General features: G+C 43.2%; 1 protein-coding gene across 2 annotated transcripts in view; it reads left to right on the forward strand.

Annotated features, from left to right (window-relative positions):
• ABTB3 (ankyrin repeat and BTB domain containing 3) overlaps positions 1–27,089 on the forward strand; it is a 201,269-nt gene extending 174,180 nt beyond the window's left edge. For both annotated transcript variants that reach the window (XM_066590499.1, XM_066590501.1), the window contains 7 exons: positions 3,229–3,407; positions 12,168–12,273; positions 16,089–16,191; positions 17,690–17,771; positions 22,333–22,401; positions 22,676–22,789; positions 24,989–27,089. In XM_066590499.1, coding sequence (XP_066446596.1) covers positions 3,229–3,407; positions 12,168–12,273; positions 16,089–16,191; positions 17,690–17,771; positions 22,333–22,401; positions 22,676–22,789; positions 24,989–25,198 — 863 coding nt within the window. In that variant the 3' untranslated portion in view covers positions 25,199–27,089. The remainder of the gene's footprint in view (positions 1–3,228; positions 3,408–12,167; positions 12,274–16,088; positions 16,192–17,689; positions 17,772–22,332; positions 22,402–22,675; positions 22,790–24,988) is intronic.
• Positions 27,090–27,427: the final 338 nt, after the last annotated feature.

A 27,427-nucleotide genomic window follows, 5' to 3' on the forward strand; every position in this document is an offset into this window, starting at 1 on the left:
CCAAAGTATTGGAATGGGGTCAGACACGGGTGCACTAGAGGAGATGAATCTGAGGGATTACTCTTCATCTGTAGGGTATGTGTCCATAGGAAATTGACCCTAGTGGGATTGTCCTCTACTGTACCTTTTGGCTCTTGCTTTGTTAAGGGCCTACCAGGCGGTACTTGGGAAGTCTAGTTGGCCGGTCTGACCTTAGATGGTGGAGAATAAGGAGAGTCATTCTTGATTAAAGAGGTTCTCTTATAAGGGCAACCTCTGTGTATATGCTCTATTAAGGCCATGTTTTCTTCAGTCTTGGCTAAATTTTGGGATTTCTCCTAAAGGAGAAAGTTCTCCTCCTTTAAGAGGTCACAAATATGATTAGAGACTGCAACTTAGCAGCATTTTCTAACCTCTTGCCTCATCAGAGGTTCAGACCGCTGCTCTAATATCCCTTCATGTTTTATACTGCAGTTCCGCTTGTTCTGCTTGGCTACTGTTTATGAGCAGAAGCCCACAAGTCACCGGGAAGCCAGTGTATAGAGATCTGATTTCCATAGTATCAAGAACAGAATGATTATAACTTATACCAGAGAGGAATTGAGTTCTTAACACATAAAACAAGTCCCATTAAAGAGAGGGGGTGACTTCGACAGGGTGGTTGGGTCTTTAAGTGAAGCATGCACTATGCACACTATGTTGACGAAAGTATTAGGAATCCCATAGAAGGTGATAAATTTGATTTTATTCACATTTTTTAATACAGTATTGGCCTTAATGACTGTAGTAACCCTTGTAGGCATGCTTTATACCAAATTCTGATGGATGTGTGGTGGGATTTGCCTTCACTCCTCGTGGAGAGCTTCAGATAGTGATGTGGAGGATGATAGGTGTTCATGGATACAGTGTTCTAGTTCACCCCAAAGATGCTCGATAAGATTGATATCTGAACTTCGGGCTAGCCAATGAAGTTGGCAGACATTCTGCTCCTCAAACCAAGCTATAACACTGTGTGCTGTATGACATGGTGAAAGGGAAAGTTATGCCACATTTTCCAGAATTCCTGTGTTCCCACTGGCATTAAGGTATGGAGACATTCATTATAGCCATTGGTCTAGTCCTTCCCAGCTGAAATACCTCTACACCATAACAGAAAATCCTACAAACTTCACTGTTGAGACATTGCAGTCATTTAGAAACCGCTCTCCAGGCAACCACCACAAGTGCAGCCATCCGATTGAAAAATGGTGTACGGCAATTCAGCTGTCCTTAACACTTGCCTCTACTCATTTACAGTCCAAGAACAATGCTACAAGCTCCATCCCAGGGTCCTCTGTACATTCACTGCTGTGATGTTGGGCTTGTGTGCCGCTACTCGTCCATGGTAACCCTTCGCATCCAGTTCCCTATGGATGGTTCTGGTGCTAATGGATGTTCCAATGGCCTGTGAGATCTCCTGAGCAAGTGTTTCGGCACATGATGTTTGTGATGCCTTCACAGCTTCTACAAGGCTTCGATGTCCACGTTCTGTCAGTTTATGTGGTTTCCCAGAACTTGGCTGCACCACACACACCAGATGGTTTCCATTTCCGATTAACATGGCCAACAGTGGACTTTGGAAGGTCCAAAAGCGCAGCGACATTCCGTACTGATTGGTTGCTCAGGTGACATCCCACCACTGTACCCCGTTGTCAGCTCTACCCCTGGTGGCATCCTGATGGTTTCAGTAGTGGGATATACCTGTGTGATCCTCTCCTTTATGCTTGATGCTCACACATCTGATTTGCATATCCCCTTCGCCTGACAGCACAGGATTAGTGGGGGGTCCCAATACTTTTGTCAGCATAGTGTATTTTTATCTCAGTCAAAATAGGGAGGCAGCTCCATTGTCCATACCTTAGTAATGGTTAATGAAGCGATACCTTATAATTTAATTCCACTAACTCAGTTACATTTATCGTTTATAATCCCCTTGCTGGATGTAAATTGCTTTTTTAGTGCAATCCACAAACCCTCGTAATTGAAGGTTTTAGAATTAAAAGAAAACCAGAGCTGGTGTCACAGGTGTTTAAATCGACTCCCCGCTGTGCGGAAATGGAACTTCCTGCAGAAAGATAAGACATTTTCTTCGACATTGGTATCACAAGAAATAATAAAGAGCAGAATACTGTGAATAGATTGATGCTTCAGGTTAGTTAAAGGGTTTCTCCGGCTAAAAATACTGATTCGGTGGGGAGTTAAGTAGGACACTTTATGCCAGCCTTGATATCCTCTGTAGGACTTTGCTTAATGTCCATCATGTTACCTAAAAAGTGGCCCTTCAACTAACAGGATACAGCTCCACTGCAAATGGGTCACCTCTTCATTTTGCTGTATAGCAAATCTTTAAATAGACCCTATCAGCACCTTTGAGCCCATAAATTACATTATTGGGGCTCAAAGGTAAGAAAGTGGGGAGCTGTGCTTTATACTCACCAGGTACCCATACCTGCGCCATGACCCCACGAAGTTGGCGCTCACACACAGATTGACTCTTTTCAGACAGCACAAACAGAGCCATCTGGAAAGAGTGATGCTGTGTGTGCGCTCCAACTTTGTGGGGTCACAGTGCTGGAACGGGGTACCTGGTAAGATCTAACACAGCTCCCCAGACTTTCCGTTCCCTCATCTTTGAGCCCCATAAAGTAGTTTATGGGGGTTAAAGGTATTGACAGGTTCTCCTTAATGGAACACATAAGGAAGGCAAAAGGGACAGTTGCCTAGGGGCTTCCACCTTTCAGTTCCATACATTCTTTTCTAGATGGCCCTATTAGTAAGACTGTAGTTTTTGGATATTTCCATTTGCTTTCTTTGCTTACTAGAAGAAATCTGGGGTGTACAATTGTCACCATTGGGAGGGGAAAACTGCTTATCTACCCATTGAACAAGTAATTGTGCATATTAACAACCTACATGTTTTCCACACAGCTAATGTTGGGGAACAATGGAGTTGCCCCTTACACATCAGATTGTTGCTGGGTCCTGTTGATAATATTGGCACTCTTTCTGAGGAGAGGGCCAATATCATTTTTTTTGCCTATGGGCCTCCAAAAAACATCACCTAAGCCAATGCATATTATACCGCAGCCCTGGCAAAGAGACGTCCCACTTTGCTGGTCATGTGCTGCTGTATCCAATCACTGTAGACCAGTTTGGGGCAGGGCTAATTCTATGCGGTAGATGCATTAACTTTACTGTGTTTTCTTGTAGGTGTCCCGTGGACTCTTCACACTTGGTTGGAGTCCCTGCGTATTTCATTTCACCAACATAGACGTCCTCTGATTCAATGTCTACTGAAAGAGTTCAAGTCAATTCAAGAGGAGGAATATACAGAAGAGCTGATTACACAGGGTCTGCCGCTTATGTTTGAGATTCTGAAAGCTAGCAAGGTATTTCTGTTCAATTTACTTGTACTTTTAAGGGACAACAGTCATGGATTATTAACTGTGAAGGTTGGGATTGAAGATGGTCATGTAGGACTACAGAAAGAATGGAGATACCATAGGTGTAACCTCTGCTGTTGTGCAAGACACTACCTCTTTTGCCTTGAAGAGGACGAGTCATGAGATAGTATCAGCAGGGCAGGCTCTACAGCCATGGCCAATTTACTCTATCCCCTTTTTTTCATACTTGTCAACTTCTGGCACTCTCAATTTGTCAAGAGGGTGGTCCCCACTACTTGCTCTCATTGGGTGACATCAGACTTGACTGACAGTCTGATTATAGCCTTTTGAGAGTGAGAGCTGGAGATTACTCAGTTGATACACTGACAGCAGCGGGAGCCAGACCTAAGAAAAGACTGTCTGGGGGAATGAAGATGAGTATGGGGTAAAAAAACGGTGATAGAGTTAGCGGCAGTGAACAGTCTTCTTTAATAATAATATTACTTCTTACTAATCTATATTGAACTCCATAGATCAAAATTATTGGGAGAATTCAATGCATCAAACAAGTTGGTGACAGATTTACCCAAGCTACTTTCATGAGAAAAACTAAGCACACCTTCTCTAAATTCTATAGTTTTATGTTTGGGACATAATAAAAAATCACCTGGTCTTTGGAAGGTCTTAAAATTAGGTAAATACAACCGCAGATGAACAAAACATGACAAATTACACCATTTCATTAAAACTAGGCCAATATGCAGAGGCAGTGTGAAAAATTAGGTACACGTTTACTGCTTCCATAGGAATTTAGAAGGTAAGTAGTAGCCAGCTGCTACCAATCAAAAACCCTTGATTAATTGAGTTTCAGCAAGTGTGGCCACCTCAAGGCGGAAATTCTGGCAGTTTGCTGGTCTGGAGCATTCAGGTGTGTTAAAGGTAACCTGTAACCTCCCTACAACACCATAAACTAAGTTATAGTGCTGTTCGGGTAGGTGACAGGGAGCCTGGTGGTGTATTTTTTTATACTCACCTGCTCCCTGGTACCTGCTGTGTCCCCCTGTGAAAATTACGTGGTACATGGAAATCTGACTTTTTTTCAAATTGCACACACTCTTCCATACAAGTCTATGGGAAAGTACATGAATGGCAATCTGAAGAGTCACATTTCCATACACTGCATGATTTATTACAGGGGGACACCACAGCTACCAGGGAGCAATAAAAAATACATCACCCGACTTCCTATCTGCCCTAACAGCACCATAACTTAGTTTATGTTGCTGTAGGGAGATGATGGTTCCCTATAACACAATGCAAAGGAGGAAAGACATCAGCATTCATCTTAGGGAATTAATTGTTGACGCCCATCAATTTAGGAAGGGTTATGAGGCTATTTCCAAATGATTTGGAGTCCATCATTCTACAGTGAGAAAGATTATTCACAGGTGGTTTACATTTAGGGCTATTGACCATGCTCCCGGGAGGGGATGTCCCCCGCAAATTCACCCTAAGGACAGACCATCCAATGTGCATAAAAAATTGCAAAAAAAACAAAATACTACATCTCAGCCTCTAAAGGCTTCAGTTAGGATGTCAAATGTTCAAGATCATGACAGTACAATCAGAAAAAGACTGAACAAATATGGCTTGTTTGGAAGGGTTACCAGAAAAATGCCTCTTCTTCCTAATCAAACATGGCAGCCAGTTGCATCTGAACAAACTGCGAGACTTCTCGAACAATGTTCTTTGGATAGACAAATACCAAAGTATTATAGAGTGAAATGTGAGGTCATCTACCCAAAGGCTAAAGCTTATCTGAAGCAGAGTCATGCAACAGTACAATGATCCCAAGCACACCAGCAAATCTACATCAGGATGGCGGAAAAAGAAGTTGCAATGGCCAATTCAAAGTCCAGATCTCAACCCAACTGAAATGCTGTGATGGGACCCGAAGAGAGCCGGGCATATTTGAACTGATGCAGTGTTGTAAAGAGTGGGCCAAACTTTCTCCAGATTGATGTGAGAGACTGATAAAATCCTACAGAAATGGATTACTACAAGTTAATGCTGTTGTGGTTCTACAAGCTACCGATTCATTATGGGGTGTACTTAATTTTTCACGCACTATCTCTGCATTTTGGCCTAATGACGGTATAATATTTCATGTATTGTTCACCTGAGGTTGTATTTATCTAATTTTAAGAGACTAGATGTTTTTTCCATTATGTCCTGATACTTAAAACCATAGTACTCAAAGGGGGTGTGCTTCATTTTTTTCATGACTGTATTTGGGAGGCACAATTATCCATCTCCAGAGACAATAATGTTCTTATTGATTATCCATCATCGGAGATTTTACGCCTAGGATTTCCACCGGAAACCATGGTCGTTAGTCTTCCAGTCTGGCGAAGGGAATATAATAAATCACCTTAAATCTATGTATCCCATAGGTACAGCCATTCTCGATCAATTCTTGGCTTTGGCCTTGTCTGCCTTTCCAGAGGGTCTTTAAAAATTGCTTATAAATTATCATTTTCAATGGATATTTGTACATGGCTCCACCTGACATATCAGCAAGATTTTGTTCCAGGAGGGCTTGCCAATGAAAATATTTCTTGGGCATAGTACAGAACCCGTACAGTTACTAAGGCACACGGTTCCACCTCATCACACAACAAGCTGCTCCGCCACTGATAACAAATGACTCAGGTGCCACCTTCAGGATCAACTAATGAATTAGGACGTTCTCAGCTGCGGGTGCGCTTCATAAATCTCTTTACTAATTGCTTCAGATGCTGACCTGGCGCTGCATAAGGTAACATGGGTCTTCAAACAAAGACAAGCGGATGCGTCCGCTAATATAGTGCTGATGTTAATGGAGACTTTTTAAAAACAGTTCACTGGATGTATTAGATAAAAATGGAAGATCATCTGCCACGGAGCCTTCACCGGTGCATGCCAGATATTAGGACTAGGGAGGGTGATGTTAGAGGCTACCTACATGTTTGGCCCAGCAGGTGGAGGCATTGGTGTACCTACTACTGGCCCATAGGTTAGGGGGCCAGAGGCAAAGAGACCACCAACTTATATTATTCTCAATGCACTCAGTTGTATCCTCATTATCTGAGATCCCTCAGCTGGATACTTGGAGGGGCAGTTAGAAGAAGGGTATCGGACCCTATGTATAGTGGCACAGCAGGCACAATACAAGAAGCAGAGAAGACATACCGTAATACACGAGAGCACAGTGCAAGGGATCAGCAGGTACAACACATCAGGGCATGGTATAAGAGCTGAGCAGGCACAGTGCAAGGGGTCAGCAGACACAATATATGGGGGCACAGCAGGCACTGCAGAAGGGGTCAGCAGGCACAATATATGGGGGCACAGCAGGCACAATACAAGGGGTCAGCAGACACAATATATGGGAGCATAGCAGGCACTGTAGAAGGGGTCAGCAGGCACAATATATGGGGGCACAGCAGGCACTGTAGAAGGGGTCAGCAGGCACAATATATGGGAGCATAGCAGGCACTGTAGAAGGGGTCAGCAGGCACAATATATGGGGGCACAGCAGGCACTGTAGAAGGGGTCAGCAGGCACAATATATAGGGGCACAGCAGCAGGCACAATACAAGGAGTCAGCAGGCACAATATATGGGGGCACAGCAGGCACAGTACAAGGGGTCAGCAGGCACAATATATGGGAGCACAGCAGGCACTGTAGAAGGGGTCAGCAGGCACAATATATGGGGGCACAGCAGGCACTGTAGAAGGGGTCAGCAGGCACAATATATGGGAGCATAGCAGGCACTGTAGAAGGGGTCAGCAGGCACAATATATGGGGGCACAGCAGGCACAATACAAGGGGTCAGCAGACACAATATATGGGGGCACAGCAGGCACTGCAGAAGGGGTCAGCAGGCACAATATATGGGGGCACAGCAGGCACAATACAAGGGGTCAGCAGGCACAATATATGGGGGCACAGCAGGCACTGTAGAAGGGGTCAGCAGGCACAATATATGGGGGCACAGCAGCAGGCACAATACAAGGAGTCAGCAGGCACAATATATGGGGGCACAGCAGGCACAGTACAAGGGGTCAGCAGGCACAATATATGGGGGCACAGCAGCAGGCACAATACAAGGAGTCAGCAGGCACAATATATGGGGGCACAGCAGGCACAGTACAAGGGGTCAGCAGGCACAATATATGGGGGCACAGCAGCAGGCACAATACAAGGGATCAGCAGGCACAATATATGGGGGCACAGCAGGCATTGTAGAAGGGGTCAGCAGGCACAATATATGGGGGCAGAGCAGGCACTGTAGAAGGGGTCAGCAGGCACAATATATGGGGGCACAGCAGGCACAATACAAGGGGTCACCAGGCACAATATATGGGGGCACAGCAGACACCGTAGAAGAGGTCAGCAGGCACAATATATGGGGGGCACAGCAGGCACAATACAAGGGGTCAGCAGGCACAATATATGGGGGCACAGCAGGCACAATACAAGGGGTCAGCAGGCACAATATATGGGGGCACAGCAGGCACTGTAGAAGGGGTCAGCAGGCACAATATATGGGGGCACAGCAGGCACAATACAAGGGGTCAGCAGGCACAATATATGGTGGCACAGCAGGCGCTGTATAAGGGGTCAGCAGGCACAATATATGGGGGCACAGCAGGCACAGTACAAGGGGTCAGCAGGCACAATATATGGGGGCACAGCAGCAGGCACAATACAAGGAGTCAGCAGGCAGAATATATGGGGGCACAGCAGGCGCTGTAGAAGGGGTCAGCAGGCACAATATATGGGGGCACAGCAGGCATAGTACAAGGGGTCAGCAGGCACAATATATGGGAGCACAGCAGCAGGCACAATACAAGGGGTCAGCAGGCACAATATATGGGGGCACAGCAGGCACAATACAAGGGGTCAGCAGGCATTGTAGAAGGGGTCAGCAGGCACAATATATGGGGGCACAGCAGGCACAGTACAAGGGGTCAGCAGGCACAATATATGGGGGCACAGCAGGCACAATACATCAGGGCACAGTATAAGAGCTGAGCAGGCATAGTGCAAGGAATGAGCAAGCACAATACATGGGGGCACACCAGGCACAATAAGAGGGGGTTAGCAGACACAATACATAGGGGCACAGCAGGTACAGTACTAGAGAGCAGCCAGCACAATACATGGGGGTACGGCAGGCACAGTACAAGGAGGGAGCATAACAGCAAATTCTGAAATTGATGAGTAGATGAGGGATACTTTGGGATCAGGCTTCCTTCTGCTTCTCTTAGGATCTGCAGTGCTGCGTGGGCTACAGAAATCATTCCACAGCCCTAAGTACAATGCAGTGTGCGTATAGGGTGTGAACCAAGGTAGGCCCAGGAAGTATATACTATGGGGTCATTTCTTCAAAAAAAATGTCCCTTGTTTGAGACTGTATGTTATTCATTAGGGAGTCTAAACATAATTGCTCTGTTATCTGTTACTGGCTCCAAAATTGGTTCCTGCACTTGAACTGCACCCACCCTGTCGACCCCTTAGCCTATGGCATCACTTCTGGTTTGGCTCATCACCTGGATCTAGGGCTTATCAGATGTCTTTATTGTAGATATTATGATATTTGTGTCTTAGTCTATATTTCAAACATGAGTGTGTGGTGACCTCATGCAGAGCTCCTTCATAGATCCCGCCACTGTAAAAGAGTGAGGAGTGAATGGCATTTAATAGGAGGCAGATGTATCACCCACAAAGAATTTAACTCACTAATTATGATCTTGCATGGCTCCGATCCCGTCATCTCTGCAATCGTCTCATTACTGGTCCCCAAGGACGTAACTTTCCTTCTCGCCCAGGGTTTCCCAAAGTTCACTTCACAGCTGTGATTTTAAATGCAATTTCCAAGTTCATTCTTGGCAGATCTCCCAGCGTTTAGTCTGATGGGGCTTTTTATTCTTTCTTTCATTTCATTCCGGTCTACTGAGGAAAAACCTTCATCTACTCTAAAGAAAAAAACTTTTGTAGATCAGTTTCTTACCACAGATTTTACAGACCTCAAAGCTGCACCAAGATGCTGATTGTTTTTAATTACACCGACCACAGTGGTGATGAGTACCAGTACTCTGGAGTGAAATTTAATCACTTTTACTATGGTTGACAATGAGAACTCCAGAGTGTCCTTGGCTGCTGGGAAGGAGCTGAGGTATTTGGGAGACGTACAGAACTTCATCGCTTTCATTGCTTTAGTGAGTCGGAAAATATGAAAGAAAAAAGTTTGCTTGTGCTGTCAATAACATAGGAAAGAATAAGGGAAACAAACGGAATGCTTCAATGTTTTTACACAATTACCTGGGGAAGTTAAGGAGTTGGGCTAAGGTACGTTGACCTATCAGTGGAAATGATACTGGAGGCCAACCGTAGGCAATAATACTGAAGGTTCCCCCAGAGGAAAAGATACTGCAAGCCCACGGAGAAGATGATGCTGGAGACGTACCAGAAGAAATTATGCTGAAGGCGCATCTGAGGAACTGATACTGGAAGCCCACCAAAAGAAATTATACTGAAGATCTACCAAAGAAAACAATATTGAAGGCTCAGCAGAAGACATTATACTGAATCGTTACCAGAGAAAATAATACTGGAGGCCCATGAGAGGAAATGGCTTTAAGGCCCACCAGAGGAACTGATACTGGAAGCCCACCAGAACAAATGATACTGAAGACCTATCTGTGGAAATTATATCAAAGGCCCTCCAGAAGAAATGATGCTAAATACCTACTGGAGACAATGATACTGAAGGTTCTCCTAGAGGAAATGATACTGAAGGTTCCCTCCAGAGGAAATGATACTGGAGGTTCCCCCAGGGGAAATGATACTGAAGGTTCTCCCAGAGGAAATGATACTGAAGGTTCCCCAGAGGAAATGATACTGAAGGTTCCCTCAGAGGAAATGATACTGAAGGTTCCCTCAGAGGAAATGATACTGAAGGTTCCCCTAGAGGAAATGATACTGAAGGCTTCCCAGAGGAAATTATACTGAAGGTTCCCCAGAGGAAATGATACTGAAGGTTCCCCAGAGGAAATGATACTGAAGGTTCCCCCAGAGGAAATGATACTGAAGGTTCCCCCAGAGGAAATGATACTGAAGGTTCCCCCAGAGGAAATGATACTGAAGGTTCCCCCAGAGGAAATGATACTGAAGGTTCCCCTAGAGGAAATGATACTGAAGGCTTCCCAGAGGAAATGATACTGAAGGTTCCCCAGAGGAAATGATACTGTAGGCTTCCCAGAGGAAATGATACTGGAAGCCCACCAGAGAAAATGACACTGGAAGACCTACTAGAGGCCCACACCAGAGGAACTCATACTGAATGTTTACCAGAGGAAATTATACTGAAGGCCCACCAGAAAAAATGATACTGAATGCCTACTGAAGGAAACAATATTAAAGGCTCCTTAGAATAAATTATACTGAAGGCCCCTAGAGGCCAAGTGCATTGTGTTATAAACTATGTCACCAGGACTAACAAGATATATTTGAAAGAACCCCAAAAGTTATTAACCCCAGCAAAAAAAAGTGATCTACTCCATTTGCTTCAGATGAGTCTTCATGAGCCTTGTTATGGATGAGCTTTATTATTTCATCAGAGCCTGCACTCTCTTCCCTTCTGAAGGGCTAGTCCAACCCTCAGGACTCAGCACCCTAGTCCAAGAAGGTGTCTGTGAAATAGAACCTCGTAGCAAGTAGTTTAAAAAAATGTTCAAGTCTTGAATTTACTACAATCAATTTTTTGTGTAATCTTGACCCGACCAGTGGGTAATGACAGTCCTAGACGGTCCACGGGTTATCTTGTCCATTAAAAGTGTTTACTCTACCCACAAAATCACGCATTGCCTTTCCTTGATAGCTGTACCTACACCATCTGTATTATGAGAGAAGTGTTAAAGGGGTATTCCCATAATGGATTTTCACAGCTGTGATAGTTATCCAGACGGTAACTACGAAAACAAGCAAGCGCTTCAGCCCAACGCTTTTTCCGTAACTCCCATTAAAGTGAATAGGAGTTACGGAAACAGCATAGCATAGCGCTGTTTCCAGACTCACATTCACTTCAATAAGAGCTGGACTGAAGCGCTTGGCTGTTTCCGACATGTGGTAGGAAACAGAAGGCTGGGTTTTACCATCTTGGCCAGGAAATACCCCTTTTAAGGTGGTCACACACATTAGCTGAACATGATGATTTTGGCAGGGCAAACTGACCTTCTAATTGATATGGAGGTGCCACAAACCTCCCCAACATCAAATGTTGGGGGAAAGAAGGATTCAGCAATTTGGATATCAATTTACACCATCCTTTGCTCTGAGGAAAGTGAAGACTCTGCTATTGGTATCTAGCAGAACTTCATTTCTCTCTTCCCTATTGAGGACACATGCATGCTTGAGTGCATTTGTATGGGGGATGGCAAGGAATAGCTGTTGGTCAAACGATGTCCTAGAAGATGGCCTCGGTGGAGATTGAATGCCCGATACTGATTAAACCAATCACACCATCATCAACATTAGCTTAGAAATCTCTGAACTTAAAGTCAAGGGAACTCATGCAGTGGGAATATCAGTTTATGCTCCCGATCAATGCTATCTTCTAATATAAAGTATCTCCATGACATGTCAAGACGTAGATAAAACCGAATGTGCCGTCTGTGAATCCCATTTGTATAAGGGAAATTGTCTTCTCTCTATTACAGAATGAGGTTATCAGCCAACAATTGGCCGTCATATTCAGCCAGTGCTACGGTCCTTACCCCATTCCGAAGCTGACTGAGATAAAGCGCAAGCAGACGTCCCGGTTGGGTAAGTGTTCACAAATGTAACACTGAAATTGTAGTTTTATTCATGTTTCTGGTGCATTGTTACACTCTAAATGAAAGATATGCAAACATCGATGAACTAACGGTCCGTCGAAACTCATTAGTAGTCTACACCATGCGTAACACATCTCTGTACTTTTATACCATGCCCGCTACGCCCGGCTGGAACATTTGCTTTACAATGCAGGGCTCATTTATATTGATAAGCTGCTTTTTCAAGATTCTTACAGGTGCAATTTAAATGCTGTGCAGGAGCTGCATTCACTAACCAGAAATATTGGAAGTATAGGATGATCTTCTGTGTGTATTTAGATCTTGTTCATTCATGCATATCCAGAGACTTTGATCTACCATCATTTAATGAATGACAGTTTTGCTCTAGCTCATGCAGACGTCAGGACTATTGATCTGGTGCTTGCACAGCTTGAGTTCAGGTGAGCAGCAGTGTAATCCATGGATAAAAGCCCCTAAAAGCAAAAGACACAAGGTCTTCCTTGGCTTTGCTGTGACTCATGGTGTTGGCGCACAGCTAGACTGTAAAGGCTTGGTGGTGGTATAGGGTTGGTGAAGTTTTGGCCATTAATTAGTAAGTGCTCAGATATTGCCTTCACGGATTCCTCACTATTATCCTCATGTGCGGCCATACCTTTGGGTAGAGTATGGCAGTCGGGGCATGTGCCCTGGGTGCAGCAAGGATTGAAGGGAGTAGGAGGTGCCATCCTAGTGAAACACGGTTTTGAAAGTGTGTAATTATCCCTAAGCCGACAAGTATGCACAAGGGATTGCTGAAGGACCATTGAGATATAGTCACAAGATCATTTTGCATGACCCTATCTAAAGGTCTTGAAGCAGCAGCAGCAGCTCAGCAAACAATGTCCTCCCCTAGTCCCAATATGAAGCTGGTGACAGCGGCACACCCACTGCAGGCTACTGGGCAGTGCCTACTAGTGAGGGGCTGCAAGAGAAATAAACTGTCAGGATAGGCAAGTAGGTAATATATGATGTCTTAGATGAGGGTGAGAGACATGTGCATAGTGTGTGCAGTGTAAGTATATATGCATGTGTATAGTGAGTATTAGAGATGAACGAGTATACTCACTAAGGCATATTACTCGAGCGAGTAGTGCCTTAGCCGAGTATCTCCCCGCTCGTCTCTAAAGATTCGGGGGCCGGTTGCGGGTGACAGGTGAGTTGCGGCGGGGAGCGGGGGGGAGAGAGAGATCTCCCCGCTCTCCTCCGCCGCTCCCCGCCCACCGCCGGCCCCCGAATCACAGGGTTCCGATGGGTTGCTATGGCACCTGAAGGCTTGAATCTAGCCTCTGGGTCTGTCAGCTACAGCCCCTGGCTGAGCTTCATAGGCTTTGCAATAGAAGAATGATAAAATATGGTGATAATCACATCCCCAAAGTGGGGCAAAAATAAAAAGTAAAAAGATTAAAAAAAAATTCAAAAATAATAAAAACCTCAAAATCCCACCTTTCTCCATTTAAAAAAAAAAAAATGTTAGGGGTCTTTGAGAATGCAGTAAAAAAACATTAGTTGGGCATAAGAGCGCAAAGAGGCTTCGTCACTGAGGGGTTGCATAATGTTAGCTGTTTGTGGTAGCTGGTCTCTTTATTGATACTTGCGTCTCCTCACTCTTGGCTGCTCCTCTGCAGGCCCGGCTGCTCTTCGGCTGTAGGCACCAGCGCAAGTAAAATAAAAATAAAATAAGTCTTCTTATTTGTATAGCAGCAATTTATTCCGTAGCGTTTTCAGGTAATTTATTTATTACCCCCCACCAAGCTGGGTACTCCTTTTACCGACCTCAGAAGGATGGAAGGCTGAGTCAACCCTGAACCATGCAGGGATTGAACTTGCAACCTTCAGGTCGTGAGCAAGAGTTTAGGATTGCAGTTCTGCTGCCTTAACACTCGGAGCCTATGGCAGCTTGGTACAGCGTATTAGATGCACAGAACCTGCGCATAATACACTGTCACCACACATTCGTCTGAAGGAGCCCTGCGGCGCTTTAACACGTACCGCAATTTGCCAACTCAGAATTCCATTGGATGTGGAATTACTGGCAGAATTAATCCATTTGCAATCCCACATCAGAATCCACGTTACACATACAGAGTTTGGTGCAGGATTTCTTGCACGGCTGCAAATTCCAGTATGTGTGACTGCCGTGCCAGTCTGCCACTTCTCAATGTCCTGTGTCCGGACCTTCTGCCTGGCTTAAAGCCGTCTTTTGAGCGATAATTGTTGTGTCTAACTGCACTGACATCGTGCAGATTTCGTCAAGCCGTCGCTGATTGTTGTCTTTCAGCGTGCTGAAAGATCAGCGATCAGTTATCAGGAATTCAGAGCGGGATACAGCTGATACTATTGTTTCAGCTGTGTTTCGCTCACTGATGATAGGCTGGGTATGAAGATTGGTCCAGTTCTGTTCTCCATACCCTACTTGGAGTGCTCGGCTGTATAACAGCCAGGCTCTGCGAGCATGGAACAGCTGGATGCAGAAGACAAGCAGGATCACCCCACTTGTTTTCTGCATCCTCCGCTCGGAGAACCCGGCTGTATAACAGTCGGGTGCTGCGAGCGGGGAACAGCTGGATGCATCCTCTGCATCCTGCGCTCGGAGCAGAGTGGCTGGGTATGAAGAACAGAGCGGTCCAGCTCTGTTCTCCATACCCCGCTCGGAGCGCTCGGCTACATAACAGCCGGACGTTGCGAGCAGGGAACAGCTGGATGCAGAAGACAAGTGGGGACACCCCGCTTGTCTTCTGCATCCTCCGCTTGGAGCTCAAGGTAATCGCTCAATGCTTGAGCGATCCACTTGCGCTGTTAAAGAACACAACGATTATCGTTCGAAAATCGCTCAAAAGATTTTTGAGCGATAATCGTTGTGTCTAAACCAGCCTCCTGTTTTCTAGGAGGAGGAACCTGATTTTAAAGAAAAAAATGTCAACCTCTTTAATTAAAAATGATCACTTCAGCTGTATATTGTAGAGCAAGTTTTAGAAAGAGGGGCACCAAATTGAATCTTTGCCCCGGATGACCAGAAAGCCTAGTTACACCTTTGCTTTGGGTGAGTTTCATTCGAACACAATGAGCAAAGGATCTTGCTTATTGCACATATTCCAGCAGTTTGGCTGTTGGGATCGCCCATTGTCTCACCCATACTGGGCCCAATATTGGGATGTCATCAGACATTGAAAGGTTAGACCTTAGGTCGGATTTTAGTAGTTCTTGACCATTCTTGTGAGACTCTCAAACGTATATAAAGGCAGGTCACCCATGTGGTTGTTGTGAGTCCCCTAGAGAAACGGGACTGATTCCAGGTTAGTTTTGTCCCCATTTCAATGAGTGGGCTCCATAGGTGGAAAAGTTCCTTGAGTCATGAAAATGGGAGTGGGGCATGAGGACTTCCTGTCGTAACTAGGAGAGGGGTGTTATCAGGCAGCTCCTGAAACGGCCTCATTTTTATCTTTGTGTTAGGGCAACCATTTTCTGTGTACACCTGCCACATTTATTAACTCACGTGGGCCGTTTTGCTAAACTTTGTGCAATTTTCGCCATTTTTGCAAACTTGTAATGATAAATGTCCTCCCTTGATTAATAAAATGGACACGTGTGTTGTATAGGAGAGAGGTGGACCAGAAACACTACTGCTCATGTCCATGGGCTGTGTCTGGACCTAGTCTCATTGTGGTTCAAGTGAACTTGGCTAAATTGCAATTGCAGAGAGAAACCACAGACAAGAATCAAGCTTCTTCTAACATAAATGGTGATTTTCTTCTTGTTGCTTTGTAGATCCTCATTTCCTCAACAACAAAGAAATGTCGGATGTCACCTTTATTGTGGAAGGAAGACCTTTTTATGCACACAAAGTGTTGCTGTTCACAGCATCTCCAAGGTACCAATTACAAAGAATCGGGGGTGAGGAGGGGGTTAAGGAAAAATGCTGCTCATATTAACTCACTCACTTCTGTATTTTGGCACACGCAAGTTACATAGGCAAGAAATTGTAATTAACAGCGCCTTCTATAGGTTGAAGGCAGAGCACAACACAGGTATCCTCTAGTGATTCCTAAATGACTGCCATCCGAGCAGTCTATGGAAACCCATCCTAGGAGAATGTATGGGTAGATGGAAGGGCGATGGGGGAGAAGACAGGTGGGACTGTGGGTGGGGGAGTTGTCTATGGAGTCTACAGCTACACTGTTCAGAAGAATAACTATGTATAAATATATCAGGGGACAATACAGAGATCTCTGCCATCATCTGTTTATACCCAGGACTGTGACACTAACAAGGGGGCGCCCTCTACGTCTAGAGGAAAGAAGGTTTTCACACCAACATAGAAGGGGGTTCTTTACTGTAAGAGCAGTGAGACTGTGGAACTCCTTGCCTGAGGACGTGGTGATGGTGAACTCGATAAATCAGTACAAGAGGGACCTGGGTGCCTTTCCTGAGCGATACAATATTATATGTTATAATCATTAATAATTTCGGAAGGGTCGGGGATCCGGGGATTATTTTAATTGCCAGATTGGAACGGGGAAGGAATTTTTTCCCCGTAAATGTGGAAAATTGGCTTCTACCTTATTTGGTATTTTTTTGCCTTCCTCTGGATCAACATTGAGTTGTGATAGACTGAACTGGATGGACATATGTCCTTTTTTGGCCTTATATACTACGCCATGTATTTTACGCTATTTGATCTGTCACTGAATAGCGTGATGTTCTGTAGTTTCGAAGCACTTACGTAGCCAAGCAGCAGCTCCCGGTATGAGAGAAGCCCGGTTTCTTAACGCTGGGCTTGAGATAAGTCTAGTGAGTTCTCACTCACCCTGACGGCCCTCCATTGATAAAAGTGTCAATCATGGCATGTGTGGTGGGGCAAGTGGAAGCTCATAATTACCCTGGACCTATTGAAGACAGGCAGCTGGACCCCTCTTATGTCAGACGCTTGGCTATGTGAGTTCCCCACACTACAGAACATAAATGGCGGACCACTGGAATCAATGTGTCTGTCAGGGAGGGCAGCATAAAATATACAAGTTCCCTTTCCGTTCCTTGTGCAATGTACCACCACCTCGGGGCCTTCACTAGGCCTAACAAAGCACATCCCACATTGTAAAGGGGGCGGATTGTACTCAGCAGAGAGATGTCAGATCCTACAGCCTGATTGCACTAAAAATGTATCTGTCTTGTTTTTAGCAGCTTGGAATATGTTTAGAGTATAAAACATGTTGCAACACACCAATCAGGTCTAATGAGTAGTTGCATTTTTGAGAATTTCTATATAATATACAGTACAATCCATACCGCTAATTAGACGCCGCCTGCCGCCATCGCTTACTTTGCAAGTCCGGAGTTTCTAATAAAATAACTATGAATTCTTTTCGAAGGTTTAAAGCTCTTCTCACCAACAAGTCAACGGCGGAAAACAGCTGCATTGAAATCAATTATGTGAAATATCATATTTTTCAGGTATGTGTCTATGCATTCAATAATTTGATAACTACATATCTGCAGGCGGGGGCATATGCAAAAATCATAGACTAAACTCCATAGACTCCACATACAAAAGGGGCAAAAAAAATAATTAAAAAAGGCGCTGTAGCAATTAAATCTGGATATACAGCTACTCCTGGGGTGCAGTAGGATGTATACAGCACAGATTGAACTCATTGGGGGTTATGTACAGTTACTAGAAAAAGTAAGTGAACCTTTTGGAATTATTATGATTTCTGCATTAGTTGCAAACAATTAGTCTGATTGTTATCGAAGTGACAATTATAGGCAAAAACAATCTAATAACACAAAAACAGTTGTACCGTCTAGGTCTTTGATTGAGCACAAGTAAGTAAGTGAATCTTTGAATTGAATGACCCGTAGATTCCTCCTTAGCGACCTGTTCGTCTCCACATGCTCACCGTCATTCTGGTGTTAGATACCAATGGGAGCACGTCTCTGTATGTATGGGCAGATTGGTTGGCTGGGGAGGGGGGACAGCCCAGCCAGCCAATAGCCATTAGTTTGGGTATATTTAATTCAGCTCCTCCCCTCAGAGGACGCTGGTTATTCACTTGGTCTTGTTTCAACTTTGTCTGATCACACTATTGAAGATCTGGTCTGTGACTCCCTCTCAGATAGACTGCTGTCTGACTTGGCTGTAGACTTTGTCTGACGGTGTTTTTGGTCCAGTTGGTAGTTCCTGATCCTAACCTGTGTCTCAGTTAGAGGTCTGTTGGTTATTCATTTATTTAACTTATAGGGTGTTTACCATCTTGTTCCTTATTCTAGTGGTTGCATATATTTCGGCGTTATCTTTCGTTTGCCACAATTACCTTTCACCATCTAGAGAAAGTCAGAGTGCCCTTGGTTCCTGACATGGGTCCTCCTTCTTCAGGGCTATCGCCCCGTTTGTAGGTAGGGTTTTTTTGTGTTATTCATGTGAGGTGTACATACGTAAATCCATGGAGGATACTATCCACATGTCTGTCACAGATGTAACATAAGATTTGCACAACATTGAGGAAGAATTTTGGACTATTCCTCCCTGCAAATGTGTTTCTGTTCAACAATATTTCTGGTATGCCTTGTGTGCACAGCCCTCTTTGGGTCATGCCAAAAGATCCCGATCGGGTTAAGGTCAGGACTCCTACTTGGACATTCCACAACAAAAAATGTCTTCTTCAACCATTTTTTAGTTGACTTATTTCTGTTCTTTGGGTCATTGCCTTCTTGCATCGCCCTACAGCTACCAGTAATATCAATAAACATTTTTACCAAATATGTAGAGATGAGCGAGCGTACTCGGTAAGGAATGATACTCGAGCGAGTATCGTCCTTTTCGAGTACCTGCCTGCTCACCCGCTAAGATTCGGGGGGCGGTGGGGAAGAGCAGCACAGCACTCACCCCTGCACTCACCCCCGCCGGCACCCGAATCTTTGCAGCCGAGCAGGCAGGTATTTGGTAAGGACGATACTCACTCGAGTATCCGTCCTTACCGAGTACGCTCGCTCATCTCTACAAATATGTTTTCACGTAAAGGAAATATGTATACAGCATGAGTTAGGGCAAACGGACCATCCAAGCATTAAGGTAGTGGCTGAGGTCCACAGCCCCTTAGTCAATTACAGCACTCCAAACCAAGTGTATTATGGCCATAGTGTTTGGAAAGGGGCTCATGAGTTTTAATACCCGGGGGGTTTGGATCATTTTCAATACGAGAACATAAAATGCTATATATTGGATTCATCTAGATTTGGCAAAGTTTATTGTAAAGAACATTTTGACATTTTAATGGAGGATTTGCTTTAATGTAATTTGACATATCAGGTTACAAGGTTTTATGAATTATGCACATCATATTAATAATACTACATAGTCTGAGCAGCTGGCATTACTTATGGATTATGCAATATCCCCACTGAAGCCTGGGATTAATACAGCCATCCTCACAGAATCCATTTTATCAGTCTATTCAAACACATGGCGCGACCCCTGCGAAGGAAAGTGCCAGTAGGCATAGCCACACACTCCCCTACTTGCTTTTTTTTGCAGGGGTAAGTTTATACTACCATGGTCCTTGGGTAGTGCTCACGTCAAGGAGTCAAGGGACTTTGAATGTACTAATTCTTTATTAAAGTCCAGTATTTTAATTATTTCATAATATACCTGACTGGATAAATTATATAATTCTGTCTGTAAGCTGTTATCACTAGGGGGAGCTATTATCACTGTTTAGTGCCATACCTCTGTTATGGAAATGTATGAATATAGTTGGCCTTAGCTATGTGCAACCCATGCAGTCATACAGTGTGCTAGCCACCAGTTTGCAGTGGAGGCACCCAACAGATGCAGGCTGGTGGCAATAGTCCTCCCTTAGGTCTGCCCAGTCACATGATCTTCTTTCTTCATGCGCCAGAATCTTGTGGAACTACATGAATCATTTCCCTCCAGGCTCTTCCTCCTCCTTCCTAATGTTTCAAAGTGCCAGTTTGCCCATCGGCAAACAACACAATTGCTGAATTCTACTTGCTTAGTTTGGTTCTGGTGCTGTATTCACGTTATGAGCTTGGTTCTGGTGCTGTATCTATGTACTAAGCTTTGTTCTGGTGCTGTATTTATGTTATGAGCTTGATTCTGGTGCTGTATGTACTGAGATTAGTCTTGCTTTTTGTACAATGAGAATACAGGCAGACTGCCTATTCCTGCAATATATATGTTTTTTTCTTGTTACGAGAAAGGGGCGCAAAAAAAAATCCACACAGGGTGTTATCTAACCTAGGGCTGGCACTGAGTATGAATAAATGGACAACTGAGTGCATATTCTAAGATTGACACCATACCTAGTTGTCAATTTATTAATATATATCTGGGAGGAATAACAGAGGAAAGGTGCAATGAAGAGTTCTAGGAAAATATGCTCCAACCCTATCCTATGGGTATTGCAGATCAGCAGAGCGGATGGGGGTCCAACCAACTATATAGAAACACCATGCGTTTCATTCCAGTGTCTCGTGGAAATAGGGAGACATCCAGTATATAGCCAATTGAAAATACACACCAGTCAGTAATAATATTATAGGGATTCTGTCATCAGCTTCTTGTACCCGGGACAGGGACAATTTGACTCGGAGTTGAGCTCCCAGGCATTGGGGAGGGGGGAGGGGGGCACTCCAGATTCTCTCAACACCATGTAGACTGACAGTTTTCTTCTCTTTTGTGTATAGGGAGAGAGCAGTCAGTCTTCATGCTGCGGGCAGTAAGAAGACGGCACAGCCCACCTAGTGTGACTTGGTGCTCAACTCAAAGTCAAGCTTCAAAATAAATTAATTCTAAAATACTGCAGCGTTTCAGAAAGAACACCCACGGGGTGGGGGGGGGGGGGGGCAACCGGCATCCCTGTCCCGGGTTCTTGCTGCCATAGTTTGGGCAACATGAACCTAATGACTAAATCCCTTTAAAACAACCCACAGTTCAAGTGAATAACACGGATTATCTCATGACAATAACATTCGTCAAGCAGTGGGATACGGTATATCTGGCCGTAAACGGACAGTCAGTTCTTGAAGTTGATGTTGGTTGCAGGAAAAATAGGCGAGCGTAGGGGCGTAACTATAGAGGATGCAGGGGATGCGGTTGCACCCGGGCCCAGGAGCCTTAGGGGGCCCATAAGGCCTCTCTTCTCCATATAGGGAGCCCAGTACTATGAATAAAGCATTATAGTTGGGGGCCCTGATACAGGTTTTGCATTGGGGCCTGGGAGCTTCAAGTTACGCCTCTGGGCGAGCCTAAGGATCTGAGCAAGTATGACAAGGGACTAATTGTGATCTCTAGATGATTGGGTCAGAGTACCTCCAAAACAATACGTCTCGTAGAGTGTTCCCGTTATCCAGTGGTCCAAGGAAAGACAACTGGTGAACCGGCGTTGGGGTCATGGGTGCCCAAGACTCACTGATGCACATGGGCAGTGAAGGCTAGCCCGTCTGATCAGATCCCATAGAAAAGCTACTCTAACACAAACTGCTGAAAACTTAATTAAGGCTATGATAGAAAGGAGTCAGAACACACGGGGCATCATCGCTTGCTGTATTATGAGGCTGAATAGTCATTGAGTACATCATATTAATGCTATGGCTGACTAGTATATCGTGTTCATCCTATTATTGCAAAAACAAGAAATGTCTTTGTAGTACAAAAAAAGCATCTATCCACCAGAAGTAACGCCATTCTTGTCCATGGGTTATGTCTTGTATTGCAATGTATCCCCTTTTAAGAAAATAAACCTAAGCCGCAATACCAGGCGCAACCTGCAGACAAGAGTGGCGCTGTTCATGGAAATAAAAATGGCAAATTATTTTTTTCTTCTAATCTGGACGGCACTTTTAATATCAAATCATGTCTTCAAGAGGAAGGAGAGAACCTGTAAATGATGAAACATTCCTTATTCTCCAGCTATATTTATATGTTGGCACAAATGACCATAACTTCTATCTAAGCGGTGCCTTTGTTACAATGTGTCTGTTTCTCTTTCTCTAGCTGGTCATGCAGTACCTATATTGTGGCGGCACAGAATCACTCCTCATTAAAAATAATGAAATCATGGAGGTAAGATGCGCTTTGTGGAATTCTTCAATAAATGAGATCCTCGGGCTTAACCAGCCGCAGATGTTTAGAAGAGAAACCATTTAGTTGCCGCTAACGATAACATGAACGCTTTACTGCGATGCCAATTTCCTAATGATTGATAATCCGATATTGACGGCATATTTACAGTGTTAAGTCTCCGTCCTGCTGCATGAGATTAGTTTATTAATGCTGCTCTTCCACCTTCTCTCACCGTGAATTCATTATCCTGCACCTCTTTCTCTCTCTCTCGCAGCTGTTGTCTGCCAGCAAATTCTTTCACCTGGAAGCTCTGCAACGCCACTGTGAAATAATCTGTGCAAAGAGCATTAATACAGAAAACTGTGTGGATATTTATAACCATGCCAAGGTACTTGTATAATATGAAGATCCACCTTAACACCGGCTGTATATACGGCAACATTCCAATAATCTGATGGTCTTTAACCCCTTAAGGACCAGACACTTTTAGGGATTTTACCCATGTGACAGTTTTACTGCCCTATTTTGTTTTTCTTTAGCTACCAAAGTTATTTTTACTGCGTTTTGTTTTTCGTGACATATGGGGCGATTTTTTAAATATCTTTTTCACTAAATTTTTTTCACGTTTTTTTATTTTTATTGGGGGTAAAATGCTTAAAAAAATGATTTTTTTTTAACATTTATAGTTATTTTTTTAAATTTAGTTAATTTATGCAAAAATAAAGTATAGGAATGGGTTCCTCTATTTCGTTTGGACGTTTTGATATATAGTATGTATGGTTTTAGTTTACAGGGCGCATACGGCAATGGTTTTTGTTGGCGTCGGCTTTGTGTTATTTTCTTATTCTGGAATTTTGTTTTCTTTGTGTACATAATTATGTTTTTTACTATCTGTGTCCCCCATGACATCATGTAAGACCTCTGGGGGACATTCATTTTTACTTGACACTTTCCCACTGTAGCTGGGGCATCCATAGGAGCCCTAGTTACAGGGGAAAGCAACCCCTGTAGTGACATTAGTTACTTGCAGAGCTGCCAGGGTCTAGTTTGACCCTCCAGCTCTGCTGTAGCAGGGAACCTCGGCGGTCACATGAACCCCCCAACCCCCAGCTCCCATAGTGAAAGCTACAGTTCTGCTTTCACTTTCAGTACACAGCTCTCATTGAGCACTGTGTACTCCCTGAAGGAAAAGCAGGAAGGGTTAAAAACCTCTTCTGCTTTCTGCTCCGGGTTATCAGCTGTCACTAACAGCTGATAACCCGTTCCTTTCTCTGATTGATTGCAGAGGCAGGAGGCTTAAAGCGCCGCCGTAATTTTACTATCGGCGGTGCTTTAAGCCCAGGACCAGGCGCCATAAATTTACTGTGCCTGGTCCTTAATGGGTTAAGAACCTATAGTCAGGCATAGGACAAAATAATTCCTATGTCTGATTATCATAACACCAATATCATTGAAGGTTCAGCAGGTGGTTCAGAGGTCTTAGCAATAACTCAAGAGGAGAGCAGCCAACAAATAAATTTATAGGGGTATGCCCATCTTTCTAATGCTGTGGTTAGGTATATGGCTGTTATAGGAGGCTCTAGAAACTACACAGTCAGGGTGCTGTTAAAAGGGGCACACTAGACTATCCAATCAGATTGCAGTTATTATGTGCACTTCAAACTACACCGCCAAACTGCTGCCAAAGGGGGCACTCCAGATGCACAGCCAGACTGATTTTTATAGGGGGCACTCCAGACTACACTGCCAGACTGTGGCTGTAGGGGGCACTCCAGACTACATTGTATTTTTTAATGTGAACTTGCCCTTTAAGAATTCTTTTTCAGATACCAAAATGACACTGCAAATACTACTAAAATTTTACATTAATACACATTCTGTAAAAACACATATTATTCCAATAACTAGGGCAGTGCTCATATGATGATTACTTGTTATTTCCCAAACCAGCTATGCAAAAAGTTAAACATGCTAATATCTGATGTTACGGGGTTTGGTTCAGCCCAGAAAGCGATATTCCTAAATCTTCAAATGCTTCAAAGGGATTATACACTGGGGATCATTTCTATTGGTTAGATGATAAAATAATTACAAGGAATCCTGTTTAGACTCCAGCAGTCAACTGTAATCTGTAGGAAAACCTAAGTGTACAATTTCCCTGCAGCATTCCTACAGGAGAAATGAAGTATTACACAATTCCAATAAAATCAATGGGCTGTTTTGAATAATGGGTTTCCTAAACCAGGCACCTCCTGTAAAAGAAACTGCCCCTCAATGTACATAATAATTAATCTAGTAGTCAGTAGGGGCCCCAAAGATTGTAACATGTATTGCCTATCCTGTGTATAGGTCATAAATGTGGGAAAACTGTTTACTCTCTATGCACAGTACTGTGGAATAGAGTATATATGTGCTATATAAAAATCCAATCCCTACAAGGATTTGAGTTGTTTTACGTTATTGCTCTATGAGGCCTTGTACTTTTGCAAGACAAGGACTTTCTGTTGGTTCCAATGTGTGCTACAATTTGCGTCTACTTAATCCTGTGACTAATCCGACTTTGTCCTCTGACTCTCTGTATCTGCAGTTTCTCGGTGTCCCTGAGTTATCGTCTTACTGTGAAGGCTACTTCTTAAAAAATATGATGCTCCTCATTGAAAATGAAGCCTTTAAACAACTATTATATGATAAGAACTGTGAGACATCGGGCCAGGATGTTCTTGGGGACTTACAAAGGACGTTGGCGACACGGATACAGTCTATCCATCTATCCTCTTCCAAAGGGTCTATAGTATAGAGTCGGCGGCTGTCAGGGTGGACAAGTGTACAGTGTTTACTCACAGAGGCTTATATGAAGATAAAAGGCTTTTCATTTTACTGGATTTCCTATTTTTCTGGCGGCTTAAAGGCAAAATTTCTGGATCTTCCTAACTTGGAAAAAGATATATATATAAAAAAATCAAATTCTTATTTTTGTTAAAAAATAGACATTTAATTGAAAAAAGAGGATTACTCTACAATTTTCCAAAGGAAACCAACATATCAACGTGCAACGGATGCCACGTAGCAAAGAAAATCTACCGGGACAGATGCTAACCTTGGAAATGATGTTCTTAGATGTCAATCGAAAAGTGATATTTTTGAATTTTCTCTGCTTTATGCAACTCTCGTCGTATGTGCATTACTCGGAAAGGAAACAGAACTTTCTGGATACACGAAGATGGGACTCTTCCAAAAATATATTACGACTGCACCGTCCGATGGAGTGGAGATGAAAGATTTTTAAGAGTACGTGACTTTTTAAAAGATTTGTAAAAAAATAAAAATTAAAAATTGGGGTGGCCTTGTAGGTTCAAAACAAAGACTTTTCCTATTTTTCATTTCACAAAAAGTTGTAAGTTAATACGTCCGACCAGTGACTTTATTTTTCCTGATGCAAGTCTGAAAACCTTCTCCTTTTATTCAGGTTGCTCAGGATGGAGCAGATAGCAAAAACAGGTGTTACTAAAGGAGATATTTTTGAAAACAAAATTTTAGAAAAATCGGCATGTGAATAGTTTACTTTGAACAAATTAAGCAAACTCAGATTTGCATGGTGTTATCGTGTATCACTTTGCCAAGAATTTCCGCGGTTCGAGTCCATTTGTGAAGTACCAAAAAAAGACAACACAAAAAGTCTGTTTCACTGTGACTCTGTGAAATCGATTGTAGGTATTAGTTTTTACATCACATGGTAAAAATGGTGCAAATTTTTGTTTGTTTTCCTCTGTTTTTGTAATATAAGGTCATTACTTTCTACAGCGTTGTAGAGATACCGGTGCGTGTCTCAGTGTTTGGGTATGGAAAGCCATAAGGATCATAATTATCACTTACATATACTCAGTTGTTATCGGTTTTTGTAGGACAGCATCGTAGTCGAGAGAAAAGAAAAAATACGAAGTCCTAACATGTATGTTTTGTTGTATGTGTCAAAAATTACTTTAGTATATACAGCAATCACACTCATTGGTTATGTGCCACATCTTCGGAGACTTTTTTTCATTTCACGATCCATTTGCATGACAAAATAAGTGTACAAAAAAAGTTTTAAAAAAAACAAAAAAAAAGCAAAAAAAATAAAAAAATTAAAATTGGGAGACAACAGCTGATGCTAATAAAATAATTTTTTGGTTCCTATTTCAAAATGAATAGGTCATTGTTGATTTAGATCGGCATGCCAGTTCCCACTAAGACATTGATGACTGGTAGATGTAGATAGCCTGACAATGCAATGTAAGTTTTTGGTTCATTGTTTAAGGTTCAATGATGTTTCCTCTTTATGTCTTTTTGGACTATTAAGCTTTTCTATAGCTTTGACCGGTAACACCGAGTTTACATTGGGGGTCTTTTGGGGCAAAATGGGCTCTCTGATCATGTAGGGTCAAATCTATATAAAATATCATCAATGAGATGCCGGGCAAAACTGGAGATACCCATGTTGAGATGATTGGCCCGTTGACCTTATAGGCCCATGTTATGTGTACCCAATGGTAAACTGGCACTGTTCGAAGGTAGAGCCAATTTTGTACATGCTTTTACCACTTTTTGGTTGACCATCCAATAGATCACAAATAACTGCCTACCATAAATTCTATTTATATTGAGTATATTAAAAAAAAAAAAGAAATAAATTTAGCATGATAAGTTAATGACTAATTGTATAGAAGATTTGTTAATATCCGGTTCTGTCTTAATATATTGTCTGAAGTATTTGAAGTTGTTTGTAAATATTGTAAAATGCTTTAGAGTCAGGGATTGGATGTGATTTCAGGCTACAGACGGACATTTGATTATCAGAGGAGTGATTATTCCGGCGTGTTTTTCATCTATTTTTAAGAAGAGAAAATATAAAAGATTCCTGTATGTTCTGTAAACCGTTACTAGAATGGGAACGAAGAAAAGGGAAAATCTATTGTTTCAAATGTAAAAATAAAAGAAATTCCTGAGAGCATGAAATTATATTTATTTGGAAAAAAGACCGATGTCC

This window comes from Eleutherodactylus coqui, chromosome 2, assembly GCF_035609145.1.
Source record: "Eleutherodactylus coqui strain aEleCoq1 chromosome 2, aEleCoq1.hap1, whole genome shotgun sequence".
Classification (NCBI taxonomy): domain Eukaryota; kingdom Metazoa; phylum Chordata; class Amphibia; order Anura; family Eleutherodactylidae; genus Eleutherodactylus; species Eleutherodactylus coqui.